General features: G+C 36.8%; 1 protein-coding gene across 1 annotated transcript; it reads right to left on the reverse strand.

Annotated features, from left to right (window-relative positions):
* Positions 1-633: 633 nt before the first annotated feature.
* On the reverse strand, positions 634-13,880 carry LOC140228658 (eukaryotic translation initiation factor 4E-1A-like). Its single transcript, XM_072308909.1, has 7 exons — positions 13,815-13,880; positions 11,266-11,456; positions 10,685-10,748; positions 9,922-10,035; positions 8,995-9,134; positions 7,908-7,962; positions 634-7,138 (listed from the first exon to the last, which is right to left on the reverse strand). Exons 1-7 carry the CDS (start codon positions 13,845-13,847, stop codon positions 7,079-7,081), a joined length of 657 nt encoding a protein of 218 aa, XP_072165010.1. The 5' UTR covers positions 13,848-13,880; the 3' UTR covers positions 634-7,078.
* Between the last annotated feature and the right edge of the window lie 934 nt (positions 13,881-14,814).

The raw sequence follows: 14,814 nt of genomic DNA on the forward strand, positions 1-14,814 counted from the left end.
TACATAATTTTATGTCACATTTACTGCATGTTAGGATCAGAGTTGATTTGCTTGCCGTTAAAGTTGCTAATAGCGCCCTACTTGCAAAATTTGAAAAAAAAAAAAACTGCAAATATATGGCACCTACATGTATGTGTATGAGTGGGTGGCTTTCTTTTCTTTCATTTCTTAGCTTACAAATCAGTTAAGGTATTCACTTTTATCGACAGAATTATTTACATGGTCTCAAAACAATTGACCAAATTAAGTCACTAAATACTCTGTTGATTAAACATTTAAGAAAAGACTGATGAATGAGATCATTGATATAGATAAATTCAAGTGACCAATACACCCTAAAACTATGCATCTCAAATGTACAAATGTAAAATGGTTTTGTGTGTGAGCTTGGGTGTTTAGTAACTGGTGAGTAACAGTTTGTGGTAATGATAGCTACACCATGACATTCAACAAACTGAGGCACGCCAAACACATCACTGAGGAAAACTGTGAGCTGCGATAAATTTTCAATAAACAACAATGACATTTGAAAAAGGAGCAAAATCAAGATCAAACAACAGACAATCATACAGTCCATGTCACACCACTACATTTCCATCCCAGTAATAAAGCACATATTCACATGTACATATGTATATTCGTTTTCCGCAAGTGGAAACATCTTACATTTAATATACTTAATTTTTTTTTTGCTTGTTTCCTGTTTAAAATATAAAATACAATAACATTCACTAATGGCTCAAAGTCATGCCAATGTGAAATACAAGTTGATGTAATCCAAGCCTACATAATCATTTGTACATTATGTACATATTGTCATCTATTAGTTCTTCCCCTAATAGGTAGAAAGGTGAAATCGCAGAACTAAGCCACTAACTAAAATCAATCAGAGCATATAGATAGTATGTATTAAATCTTACTAAACATGGGAGAAATATATCACAATTCTGCTCAAACTGCTGTGATGAAAAGCAAGACAAAAAAAAAAAAACCTACCATGTTATTCTCATGCAATCATGTATTTGCAGATTGAATCTTGTATCATTTCTTTGAATGCATGCAAACTCAAGAAATCATCTTGCAGACTATAAATGCCAGTTGGTACTAAAACACCAAAAAACACAGTGAAGATCTAAAAGAAGTGTAACACTATAACAAACTCTCCTGGCTCCATTCAATGTGGAAGCTTAATCTTATCAGATCTCACTAAGATCCAGATATCCCATTTTCAAAAGGTACAATGTCAAGTCTACTTACACACAAATGTCACTTTAAATGGAACAAATCACTTTGTACACACTTTACAGAAGGTTTTCCAAATAAATGAAACATAAAATTTAAGAGGAAATATACTCAATCTGTAAAAGCATGCACTGAATCGCACAGACAAAACAGCAAAATAGGTACATCATATTCATATTAGACACAACAGCAAAACGGGAACACTGTATTCATCTTCTATTTTGGACAACTCAATTCTGTTTTGTTTTTGTTTTGTTTGTTTAACATCACTTGTCCTTCACAAATAACCATTGTTGCCTATCTCATACAAATCGAAATAGATTGAAATGTTTAGCTTTACATGTGAGGAAAAAAAAAAAGACTTCATGCTCAGCACATAAATATTTATGTTTTCTACTATTTTCTGAAACCACATCAATGCAACTGCAGCATGCAGTTGGCTGGGATGCCTCCAGCTCTCTTCAAACAGTATTGCATGAAATAAAGTTCAGGGATCTTCATTTCCATTTCAATGACATTCATTCGTCTTGACAACTAACTGCAAGGTGTAACCTTTAAACCCTCTCTGCATAAAGGAATATCTTCCCATATACTTCTATCCACTACACCAAATAATATCATTGGACTTTTCTTAATGAAAGTTGTGTCTGGAAAAGCAAATTTTCCACTAAAATTTAATTATAGTCACCTATCAACCCATTACTTTAGACAACTGTTCATCATTTTGTCCTCTCTGCCATGTAATATAATTAATGACCATTCACTGCTAATATTATGACTGGAAATTATTTACTTATTTTTTCTTTTTTAGTGTGCCATTCTCATTACATCTATACATTAATACTTATTTCTCACCTTCCCGCACTAGTATATCACTGCTGAACATTTCTAGCTGTAACAGTACAGTGACTTTTGACCTAGAGCTTTGACCTGCTATGACAAAATATATATCTTTTACTTCCACCCTGTCCACCAAATCATATTACCACTGAACATTTCTAGATGTAATTCTGGCTGGAAATCACTCTTCTTTTTTGATTAGCAAAAGTACAATCTCCTTTGACCTTGACATTTCATCACAATTACTTTCAGAAAATAATTGTCTAGTTCTTCTCCTCCAACTGAATATTACTACTACTACCACCACTACTGAAAATGTCAATATAGCTAAAGCATGGCGACCTTTGACCTCATGTACCAAGGGCCAGGTATCAAGAAAATCTATCGAACTTTTTTTTTCCTTTGAATAATAATAACATGCACTTAGAAAGAAAGTGAGCTGAAATAAATTTCTGTGTGATGACTATAAAAAAAATTAAAAAGCAGACACAGACATGCCATTATCTTTATTCTAAACTATTTAGACAGTTTGACTGTAAGAGCACAGCACTGATAAATAACATGGCAATCATTTCTCTGCAAATATACTATGAACACTGAGACAATGTACATATCCAACGCATGTTCTTGGAGACAGAAAACACTACAAAGACATACTGGTACAGAGTCTTGACTCTGATAACAATCAGTGCAGCATGTCATACCTCCAGCTCGGAAAAAGTGAATTATGCATACACAAGGAGTACAGCTAGAACTGGCAGGAAAAATGACACTTTCTGTGCTAGGCATGTGATTCACTTTAAGCATATAAACTTTTGGAGGGGATGTGGGTAGCAATTCCTTGAAATCAAGGTACTTCACACTTCACATGTCCCATCTTTTTAAAATATCATCATTGCTACTGGATCTATACGGCAAGGAAAACAAAAGCAGATATGTAGTGAGATACACAGGACATAAACTCCCAATTTATCCATCCCATTTAACTTGTTTGCACAACAGGAACAGCTATTGAAGATGAATTCAGCTGTTAAAAAAAAAACAATCAAACAAACAAACAAACAAAATCAGGCTGCATGAAACAGTATTCTAAGCCTTTAAAAAGAGAACCATGAACAAGGTCAATGAATGATTCTGCGAAAGAAACCAGCAGCAACAACTTAAAAGTAAATCATAGAGAACATAGTTGCACTGTACGGGGAAACTCGATATAACAAGGTCAGGACCATGCAGCTTCCCCTTGTTATAGCTGATATGTCGCTATATCAGCTGGCATTTAAAAAATGACTTAAAGACACTAATTTGTGCATGTGGGACTGTAGATCATGTTTCAATTAACACTGGTACCCTGGCAATATCTGTGAGAGAATTACTCACCTGTGTGTGTAAAAAATGTTTTTCGCCTATGAAATATGATTTGAAGAATATGTTCCTTAATGAATGTTCAAATTCGTACATGTACAGTCTAAATGCAGCCATTATCGTGATGATCATCTCATGATCGTCTGTGAATTGGTATGTAAAATGATGGTTCTGTCAAGCATGTGTGGAAGATTCAAACATGCTATACATAATGCTGTGTGACACATTTTGTTTTTATGTACATTATGAGTGCATGTATGGAGATATTGAATTCCCTAGCAGAAAGCCAATCACAACATCAGATTGCAAATGTTTCCTCGTAATATACCATATCTTGTTTATAGCTGCATTCATTATATCGACTTTCCCCAATATTGATCTTAGGCCTTCACATTCCTCTTTACACGCAAATTGCTGCGACACAATCTTTCAACTAGAAATGATCGCCATCTCGCACTTTTGTCCCATAGGTCTGCTGTACATTTTGTGATAGGGGCATAAACATCAAATTAGAGAATTTTTTTTTTTGGTTTAACACAGAACTGCAAATGAGAAAATTTCTAAAATGTAACAGAAATCTGAAATATATAATTTCAAAGAATTCAATAACAGGGATATTACACAAGCAAATCCTTTCCTCTTGGTACACTTAGCTGAACATTAATTTTACATTCGAAGTCCTGTAGATACATCCAACTTGCCCTAGACTTATCAGGTTCAAAGCAACATACCGCACTGGGAACAGGACATGCAATCATAGAAAACCACCCTGTGGACTTGTGGTCGACAAAGTGTTGGCAGAAGTTATTCCACTGATTAAGGCTTGGATATGCTTCCAGAAATATTACTCAGTAAAGGATTTTTAGAAAGAAAAGACCAAAAAACAAAATTACGTTACATTTGTGCATTGTAAACCCTCTGAAGCTTTGGATAATGGGATTAAACAACAAACAATTTTATCAGCTTGCTCAACACTGCTGCAGTCATCTCATACTGACGTTACATCTCAGGAATATATTTTCAAGTTGATCTCCTTTTTCAAACTTTCAGGAAACTGTAAATACAAATAATGTGGATGGATGTTAAAGAAACTATTCAATGCAAATGCATGTTGACTCATATCGATATGATATCAATTAATAATACCCTGATCATCACATGGCCAAAAGAATATCTGAATTTGTGTCATATATTTTGTATTAGTATTTCTACTAAGATTACCTCGATATTCCCACAAAACCATCAAAACCAATATTCTGCCAGTGACATCATTTGCCAATCATTGCTAAAATACTAACATAGTTAATAAAAGGCACTGGGATGCACGTTCCCCTAGATCATGCATAACTTTAATACACGTTTCCCTGCGATATATTTTGATAATCGTGTAAGGATTCATGATAACATGTACGCTATGCTCGGTCTGGGGAAAGGTGCATTCCAATGTCCTTTGTCTTGTGATAATCAGTGTACAACCACGTGTATATCATAATCACCCTTATTGTATCTATCAAGAACAGACTACTTTGTTCTTTATGAAATGAACTGCAAGAAATTACAATATAAATTCTACATTACAAAGAAATTGCTTTTACTTCAATTATTCTTAACTGTACCATTATCAGCATCGATGTACCAATTATTTAAGTATATAGTTTCATGAAAAGGTCTATGATAAAGATGTGTCCTTAACAAGGAACTTCATACTTGCTGGCAGACCAGAAAAAAAAAATGTAGCAGATCAGTTAAGATATTTTTCAACATTGTGCAAACATTAGGGAAAATTATGACGTCAAGGATTTGAGCATGTTATTACATAAGGGAGTATCTGATGACCTAAAAAGTGCAAATGTAGCGACAATGCATCTTATGCTGTATATACTACGCAACACTCATCCTATCCTCTGTCATATCAAATGCCACAATCTTTCCCGTTCATTTCTTTCTGGGAGAAAAAAGATACATTTGAGAATCCTCTGAGGATACATCCAGGATGTTCAATCATTACGCACATTTTGGGTTTGTTTGTTTGTTTGTTTGTTTTTTTGACACAGAAAATGAAATCCATCACACATTCCTAATAAAAACAAAAATATGGATTGTTTGTGCGTATGCTTACAAACATGGACTTCTCACTGCAATGTTATGGTTATGAAACCAGTAGAATACAATGTCCTGTAATGCACATTATTACATAATTTTCCAGATTCTTAACCTGTTACAACATTTCTTCAAACTTGTCTAAATTCCATATAAGTGTTTCTTTGATCTTCAAATCAAGGTTGGTGATGAAAGGTATGATTTGATGTAGGTGCTGCACAAAGGTCTGATTTGAAATGTGTGCTGCACAATGCCTTTAATATCAAGGGCATAAAAATTATCATAAGAACAAGAAAACCACTTTTTAAACTAGATTCAGTGGAGGTTGTGGTTTCTGAAACTAAACATTCTTTAGAAACGCTTGCCAATTTATTTTGTGACTGAAAAGCTCCTACAAGCAGCCCTAGTTTTGCATCTTTTTTTAACAACTTCAGATAGATTCCAGGATTAACGCATTAACATTCATACCAAAGGGTTTTCATGCTTAAGTGTACATGGTGTGTATTCATCCAAAACTGTAAAGGAATACAAAAATTCACAAAACTGAAGTAAAACTCGAAAGTTCACTGATTTCACAAATGTTGCACAATTTTCAACATTTGTGGGTATCTTTCACCCCGAAACCAATGATGATAAGGTAGCAATTCCTTGCTATTTCCATAATAAAGTAAATAGGGAAACTAAACACATGAGCTAATACATTATGTACAGACACAAAATAATAATCTTGCCACTTACAGCACTTAAAGATATGTTTACAATACAACACTTGTGATGTATAAAGACATGAACAAGTAGTCCTATGTGAAGATGGCCAACAGACTTGGGAATATGCACTGATTTTAAATACAATGCACATTTGGTTAAATAACGTGAACATGGGAGTATCAAAAGGAAATCCTATCACTCTCCTCCCCTCCTCCTAAAAATACACAAAAGCATATTTTTCCGAGAAATATCTTACCAAAATTTAATTGAACTTTTTCTTATTTAGAATGCGGGACTGGGATTTCTTCTTTGGAATCATAATGATATAATTTACTCTACAATACTGTCATCGTAAGAAACATGCTGTCCTTACTAAACACACTTAAATTTTCATCCTTATGAATCACTGTATCATTTATACTCTTACGATGAAAATCCACTCTCGAGTTGTTGACAACACAGTTGATACCGAATCTCTTAACAGGCAACAAGCATGTCTCAGCAACCACTTCATTTGATGTGAATGCATACACAAAATACATCCTTTCCCCCTGCCCATTTGGGGACAGCCCATGTGTGCTACTTGCCACTTTTAAGATCACTTCACAGATCAAACGGCTGCATCTCGGCACTCAAAATAAGAGACTGCACTCCACGGTCGCTCCAGCCAGATCGTGTTCTCAAGGAATTCATGGTAATCTAGCAGGAGCGCTTTGGCAAATCTGCTGAGAGCACTGGAGAGAAACTGGAGTCCAAGATGACTGAAGGAAGAGAGAGAAGGGAGAGAGGGACAGACGCCTTGGCCCACAGGGATGGGGGGCAAGTATCATACGGTGTGGAGGCTCTTTGCCATGGACCCCGTCTTTGTCATTGTGTCTTTGTGTGCCTGGGAGGGAGAATGCGGACGGTGAACAGAATAAAAAGATATGTAATGACAATCAACAGTAACAGAGATAATTCACATAATTTTTTTTATCCAGTGGAAGAAAAGAATTAAAGAAGCTGTCATGAAAAATTAGTAGAAAATATTCAGGAACAAAATTCATTCCACTTCACAACTCTTTTACTATCACTATCATTATTAATGAATGTAAGCTTCAACACAGAGAAAATACATATTCAGATAAACCAGTAGGTTTGTTGCAATCTGCACTTGGCATTACATGGCATGTGGTAAATGAGAAATAAATAAAAATTTAAAAAATTCTGGTCTAACATTCCTTACCTCTTAGTGGTACAGACAACAGCTGAATATAGGTAACACAGGAAATGCAGAATGCATGTAGGAAATCTTGTCTCTGTCCTTGTAAATACTGACAGCTCTGGGTTTTTTTAAGCGTCTTATTTCACAATGAGAGTAGAACAGGGTGCTCTTAAACAAAAACAAAAAAAAAAAACAAAAAAAAAATCCTGTTCACAATAAACTGCTCTCTCTTCAGTCTTTGTAGATAGTGCAGATATTTCCCCCTGCTATTATCACATGGCAGAGAGGACTTACCCTTTACTCATAATAGGTCAGATGTGGCTCAAAATGCCGTTCAAAGCAGCACTTAGCAAGTATTTCAAGTCTCCATGGAAACAGGGCAGGGGATCAAGAACAGCCTAAAAATATGATCTACTTTTTAGCTTCGCCATTGTGTACACCCTAAACTTACCTCAAAGACCACTGGGTACTTGGGCGGTAGACCTAATCGCTCTTTAAACTTGCGACTGGCAAAGAAAATTGGAATATAAGACAGGAAGCCATGTGTAAATTATGCGTTACAATGTCTTGAAGAAGTTTTCAAAAATAGGCAATTATCAAAGCATCCTGAAACAGGCAACTCCCTGGGAGTTCCATTATAACACTACACATGGAACCAGCAGTTTTCTTTCATTATTACAAAATTTTGTTATAACCAAAGGGAATTTTGCCCCATAGACTTTAATGATGATGATTTTTGGACCTGAATTTTTACTTTGCTGTAAAGAAATTTCTTTATAACCGTATTCGTTGTAACAGAAGCATCCTGTAGGTCCTTCACACTGAATGCTGATTAGTGGTCATTCTTCTCTTCTTTCAAGGGTTTGTTCTCAGCACAACAATCCATTTCTCTATTAAACAGACAGTAAGGTAAGCCAAATCTAATGGAGAACTAATTGTTGCTGTCTTCTTAAAAAGACATGATCACACTACATTCCCTTTCCTCTGCAAGATAAACACGGTAATCCAGCTGCATTTTGACAAAGTTACCCAGTAAAGGTTTGGTTTTCATGCATGACATGGAAATAATAATAACAGTTTCAATGTTCACTTTATTCGCAGGGGTACTGACTGATACCAGCACAGTGAGAAACTGTGATCTCAGATTTTTGAAACACTACAAACAAAGATGGATATTGGCCATTTTGTGCATCAAATTTCCTTGCAATATGATTATGACACGGCAGCCAGCAAAGAGAGTGAAAACCATTGGGATCCTGTTTTCTCCCTGCAACCCTCAAAGAAACAGAAGCACTGGGCCATTTAATTCAAGACACCATGGTTTCTACTGTGTTGGCATTTATCTACAAAATACAAATATCCTAGGGACATCAGCCGTTCCTATCGAAGTATTCATCAATGGCACCCACTTGGGTAGTTCACACAGTGGATGGTCAGCCGAAAGTGACCAGTGTTCCTCTGAACATAACCCATGTTACAGAGGCAGCTTTCACAAGGAAATATTCCCGACTACCGTTGCTTTGCATTGAATTACTCACCCTATATTCAATATCGAGTCCTCTTTCCTCCTGTCGCCTGTCCACATTGCAATCTTGTTCCCTTTATTCCTGATGTTGACCACAGCACCATTGACCAAGTCGGAGTCATCATCAAAACTCTCTCCAACCATCAGAAGCATCTACAGAAGGTAATGTCATGTGACTCTGTCAAGTTGACATCTGAATCATTTGACGTATCAGGGCCCCGTTTTATCAAAAGATAAAATCGATTTTGAATTTCCTTACCACACAGGCTGCCATAGATATACAGTTGAAATCAACTATATAATCAATTTTAACTCTTCATAAAACAGGGTCCTGGTATCTAAAACATGTCTTTTGATGAGTACTTCCTACATTAAAGGAACAAAAGCACAATCACCCACAGTGTACCAATACTTGGCAGCGAAGACTCACTGGAGCTCTGCACACAATGATGAGTCCTAAGTGCATTATACCCACAGTCAACCTACACATCGAGTTTTACATAAAGAACATCGCCATGCTGATAAACACAAGATTGATGCAAGTAAACCCAGTTATTTCTGGCTCTGAACTTGGAATATTTTTAGTAACATTCTCCATTCTAGTGTTATATAGTTAAGAACCAAAATGTTTTAACGATCATATGAAGTCTGCAGTTAACCTTCACGATTGATTCAGCATTCTCTTGAAGAGTTCCGCCATCTACTCTATAGCTATTCACAAGGAAATGCCATTTCTACCTGCACACCTAAATGCTCTGACTGCATTTCGGGAGGGGGGGGGGGGGGTTGCTCTTTTCATTGTATATAATATCCAGCAAAACACTGCTCACCTTTAGTACACATTTTTGTATCATTCTGCTTTTTGCACACTGTAGCAAAAATCAGTGATGCCATAATTGAGGGGGGCCTCAAGCAAATAAAAATGAAACTGCACACTCACCGTTTCTAGCCAACATCTGTCAATGTCTTGAGGTTTTGAACGCTTGTCAAATCCAATCAGCCACCTGCCACCATCTATATTCTTGTCATCTTCCCACATTGGCTTCACACCATCCTGCACAGGGAAACAAGCAAAGAAATGTCGGTTCAGCACCATCTCACCACTGACATGGCAGCAAGCACGTTTCACACAAGCAATGGAAACATATCGATATAAATTTGCCCATGTATTCATCCTCACTGAAATGCCATGTGTTTTTCTTGCCAAAGAAGATCAAACATTGTTTAATTTGTAGATCACCAAGGCTCATCAACAGATCAGTGAATACATATCAAAAGCCATTAAAATCATTACATACTGTATACGCCATATATTTTGTGAGTCTAAATTTTTGCGAATCGGGAATTCCCGACGATTTTGTGAGTGGTTAAATTCGCGAACGTGGAGTCCTGTACTGAACGGAGAAGCATACACGCATATGTCACATTCACATCGGGAGCAGAGTCAATATTTCTGTGTGTCTTTAATTTCGCGAATATCAACTGACTCGCGAAATTCGCGAAAATAAAATCCTCACAAAATATTCAGCGTATACAGTAATTGAGGCCCAAACTGTCCAGTGTTCTCCACGGTCTACTAAAAATGGAAGACTCCTCACTTCTTTTGTGTTCAGGTGCTCTGGTGCTCAGAATGGACAGTGTTTGTTTGTTTGTTTTTTTCTGTCTAAACAGTAAGAGGATGATCACAACAAAATAGACATTACCTTGAATAATGAGTAATCACACCCTGATGCCAGTCTGCTTGCTACTTGTATGTGATTATATAATCTGTTGGTTGATGAGAGAGAAAGGGTGCAAAAAAGACATATGTGGAAGAGGTAACAGAAATTGTTTCAAATGAGACTACCCAGATGGAATGCAAATATATTTTTTTTTCAATGCTTAAGTTGCTATCATAATCTTTGTGATTTAAATCTTACAGTTGTTTCTACCTTTATGAGCTTCAGACAGTCAAAAAGCAAACCAGCTGCATACCATGACTTATCAATGCAGAGAAAAAAATAATGCATAGTACAAGTAAAAGCTGATCTAGAAAAGGAGGAGATCAAAATCAGTTCTTGACACTTGATGCATAAGTTGAACACAGACCAAATTGCAAAGCCCTTGTTCTTTGGAGCACAAAAGGGTGTAAATGTCATGAGCTTTATAACTTCATCACTGTACTGTAATGGAACGTAGACTTGCTTAAATAGGCTCAATACTGGTCAAACTATTAAATGCACATTGTGTAAGTTACATAATGTATTAAGATACTTGACAAATGAATGCAGGGAGATTGACTCACGCCCAGAAGTCTTCTACTGTGTCGAAGGCAGTGATTATTCTGAGGTTATCCGTCCATGCCTTTGATTTGTCATTCTTGAAGAACCACATGGACCACCTGTTCTGCAGTGGATGTTTGATAAGACTCTCCGGACTCAGCTGGCTCACGGCGGAGTCATCTCCTGCGGCTTGCTTTGTATCGGTGGTAGTGTCCTACAGATGCATACAAAGGAAATTCATGAATAAAGAGAATAAAATCTGTGAATTTTCACATCCCTATATACACCGGAGTCAATCTCATTTTACACCATACTTTTTGTCAATTATTTCTCATACACAGTCACCTTTGGCAATAACCAATGTCACTGAAACAACACACTGTTTGAAATGATTTTTAGTTACATACACTTCTCATACCTGTACACCAGTAGTGGAGCACCATATTATATGCACTTATTTTTATTGTGTATCACCATGAGTGGTGCAAGTGGTGAAATTCCTCACCAAAACTAAATCACTCCTGATACACAGTACAGAGGTCGGATCATTTTCCCCTTCCACAAATTCATTGCTCCCTATGCAGCTTCAAAGGCATAAACACCAACCATTCCACCCAAATCACAAATAAATCTAATATTTTTTTTTTTCTTCCCTTACACATGAAAGAATGAGTTACTGTATGCACATACGAACTTCTGGTACAAGCACATCAGTAGCAGTATAACATCCTTACTGTGCCTTACTGAACCAGTTCTACAGGCAGTGGCACATGCACTGACAATTTTTTCACCAAACGTTAAATCACACCTAGTACCATATGTGAAAGCCGAGTCATTATTTCCTTCTGTTAATCCACCCTTTCCTTCCTGGTTTCAAAGCCATTAGCCATGATAAACCAACTCATACCATTAATCATAATATATTTCATCAACTATTTTCAGTTTTTCCAAACATGTTGTAAAAATATCAAAGTTACACACATTATACTTTTGGTACCAGTATACCAGTAGTATGACACTGTATCCTACGCTTACTGCTGGAGAGGTATTATCAGCATTGGCGCAGGAGATGAAATTCCTGGTCAAAACTAAATGACTCCTGACACATGGCACTGAGGCCAAGTCAATATTTTCTTCAAGGAATCAATCCCCAACCTGTAGTTTCTGAGCTATTTGTGATGATCAAACCACCAAAACCAGCCCATTATTTTTTTTTTCATGATTTATTAGTTGCATAATTTCATGTGTCAGAAAATGAGCTACCAGGTACCAGTAAAAATACTCTGAAACACAATCTGCTTCTATTACAATAGTAAAATAGCACTGTATCAAATGCCTTACTTCTTATAAATCTTACTCTCCTGCATTTCTTGGTGGCAAAGGCTTAATACAATTTTTGACAAGGAAATTACTAATATTTGGCACCAAACACAGAGGTCATGTGTTTTGTTTTGTTTTTTTTTTTCCCCTCAAAGTCATCCATCACCTGTGGTGTCTGAAACCTTATTCATGATAAACCAACCATAACCACAATGTTTTTTGCAGTTGGGTAGTTATTTTTTTCATGCGTGACAAATGACAGCTATGCAGGTAGCATACATGTATAGAAACCAATGCATTTTTGCCCGAGGTCGACTAATGTCACGGGGAAGTCTAACCTTTGAACTTGTCCTTGGTGCAGGTTTCATACTTCGTCAACTTATTTTTCCACAGAATAATTTTCTTGGCATCACTTCGCAATTTGCTACCGGCAGGCCCTATGCATTTTTTATATGACTGCTATACAAAATTGCTTGTGTGTAGCAGGGTGTTTTGTTTGTTTGTTTGTTTGTGTTTTTTTACCTTCTGATCACATTTGAGAAGTAGATCTAAAATTATTCCGTTCTTCTACAAAATACAGGACTTGACAGATATCAAAATGTTCCAGGGTTGTTTCTGAGTTGGGGGTGGGAGATTCACTGATTCTACAATAGACCTGATCTTGAATTCAATTCATGAACTCGGTTTATAAACAGTAACTCAAAACACCCTCACAACTGGCACAATTGGAATTCCCCAATCTACCAGTCTTGCCTGGTCATTGCACACAGCCACAGCCACCCACACAACCACATCCACACTGCTGCACAGCGCACAACACAGCCACACAGGCTCTTGTTGTAAAGATAGGTGCCATAACTTTTAAACCAAGCTTTGCTGCTAAGTTATTTCAGTACTAGGTTCTATATAAGCTTTGAAAACATATCAAATCACGAGTTTTCGCAGCTGTGGTTTGCAACAGTTTTGTGCATGCACCACCGTATGGCCGTGGCCCGATCCGGCTCTCGCATCCCATCCGCAGAAACAACGTGTGTGCACATCTGTCGGCACGCTTCATTCACTGTCACACAGCTTATGCACACGTTTTTTGCACCGGTACAGCAGTCTGCAGAGGAAATTGTTATAAAATGTCAAAAACACCATAGTTTAAAGCAAAAACTTATGTCAAAGAAATGATAACACCGAGTAGTGCATTAATACCATCTGTACAACTTTGCATGATAAGAAACGCTCAAATCCGCAAAATTATTACCTCTTCATGCTTTGCTACTTCGGCGGAAGCCATTTTTCGAGAAGTTCCCAGCAGCTCTTTAGCGCAATTGTCACGTGGTACGCAATCAGGTGGATCGATCTTACTAAGTATTCGGGTGGTGCTTGATGCTGAAAGTATCACTTTTGGGTTTCGTAACCCCGCGCTATTTATTTCCGGAGGCAGCTTTAGGTTCACTGATTTTGACAAGTTTGTAAATATCATCTTTAATATATGAACTGCACAGATCATGTACAATAAAATTTAAGAAAAAAAAGTCATAAACTGTTTTGATTTTTTTTTCAAACACACAGCTGCTCCAGTTCGACTTTTTTAAAATCTACTCTAGTATTTTGGATTACTATGCCTGAAAGTGCTGCTAAATTGCAAATCAAAGCAATATGGAAAATGAAAGGCATGAAAAGGAACAAAATAAGGCTTCCAACTGGTGTCAAGCAGAAAGCTTAGATTCGGTCCAAGGACTACAAAGCAGAATTCTAACGGTAGTCATGAAATGGACGCTTTTCATGGAGCAAAAAGTTTAATGGTCATGGGACACGATCTCAAATCTACTGATTGAATTTAGAAGGTCAAAGAAGACAACAAGACAATATATGTACTTTGATGAAAACTAGAATTACAAGAGTATGAGAACACACGTGAGGCATGGTGGAGACAGGTTGGACACTAGGGGTGAGGTAGAAAAAAAAAATCTGCCTCTCGTGGTAGCATGGACGGTCCATGGTGGTAGTAACTGCTCGCTGAGCTGCGTACTAAAGTTCTGTAGTTTTATTCATTTTCATTTTACTATTTCTTCCGTCCTTTCTTTATTTCTTCATTTCTTCCTTTCCTTTTCATAAGCTAGCTTTGTATTTTTACTTACTTATTTAGGCCTACAAAGACACTGCTTTCTCTATTTCTTTCTTCTAGGGTAGTGTCTTTCCTTGAAGTTGGCTTCTTTTTCTTTCAACATCTTGCTAAGGATTGTAGCAATTTCTTCTGC

The sequence above is a fragment of the Diadema setosum genome, chromosome 5, assembly GCF_964275005.1.
Source record: "Diadema setosum chromosome 5, eeDiaSeto1, whole genome shotgun sequence".
In the NCBI taxonomy this organism is placed as follows: domain Eukaryota; kingdom Metazoa; phylum Echinodermata; class Echinoidea; order Diadematoida; family Diadematidae; genus Diadema; species Diadema setosum.

Coding starts and splice junctions, on each gene's coding strand:
- LOC140228658 (XM_072308909.1), bottom strand. CDS start 13,847: ATGGCTTCCGCCGAAGTAGCAAAGCATGAAGAG. Junction 11,457..13,814: donor AAGTAGCAAAGCATGAAGAG/GTAATAATTTTG, acceptor ATGCATCTGTAG/GACACTACCACCGATACAAA. Junction 10,036..10,684: donor GTGATTACTCATTATTCAAG/GTAATGTCTATT, acceptor TTCCCTGTGCAG/GATGGTGTGAAGCCAATGTG.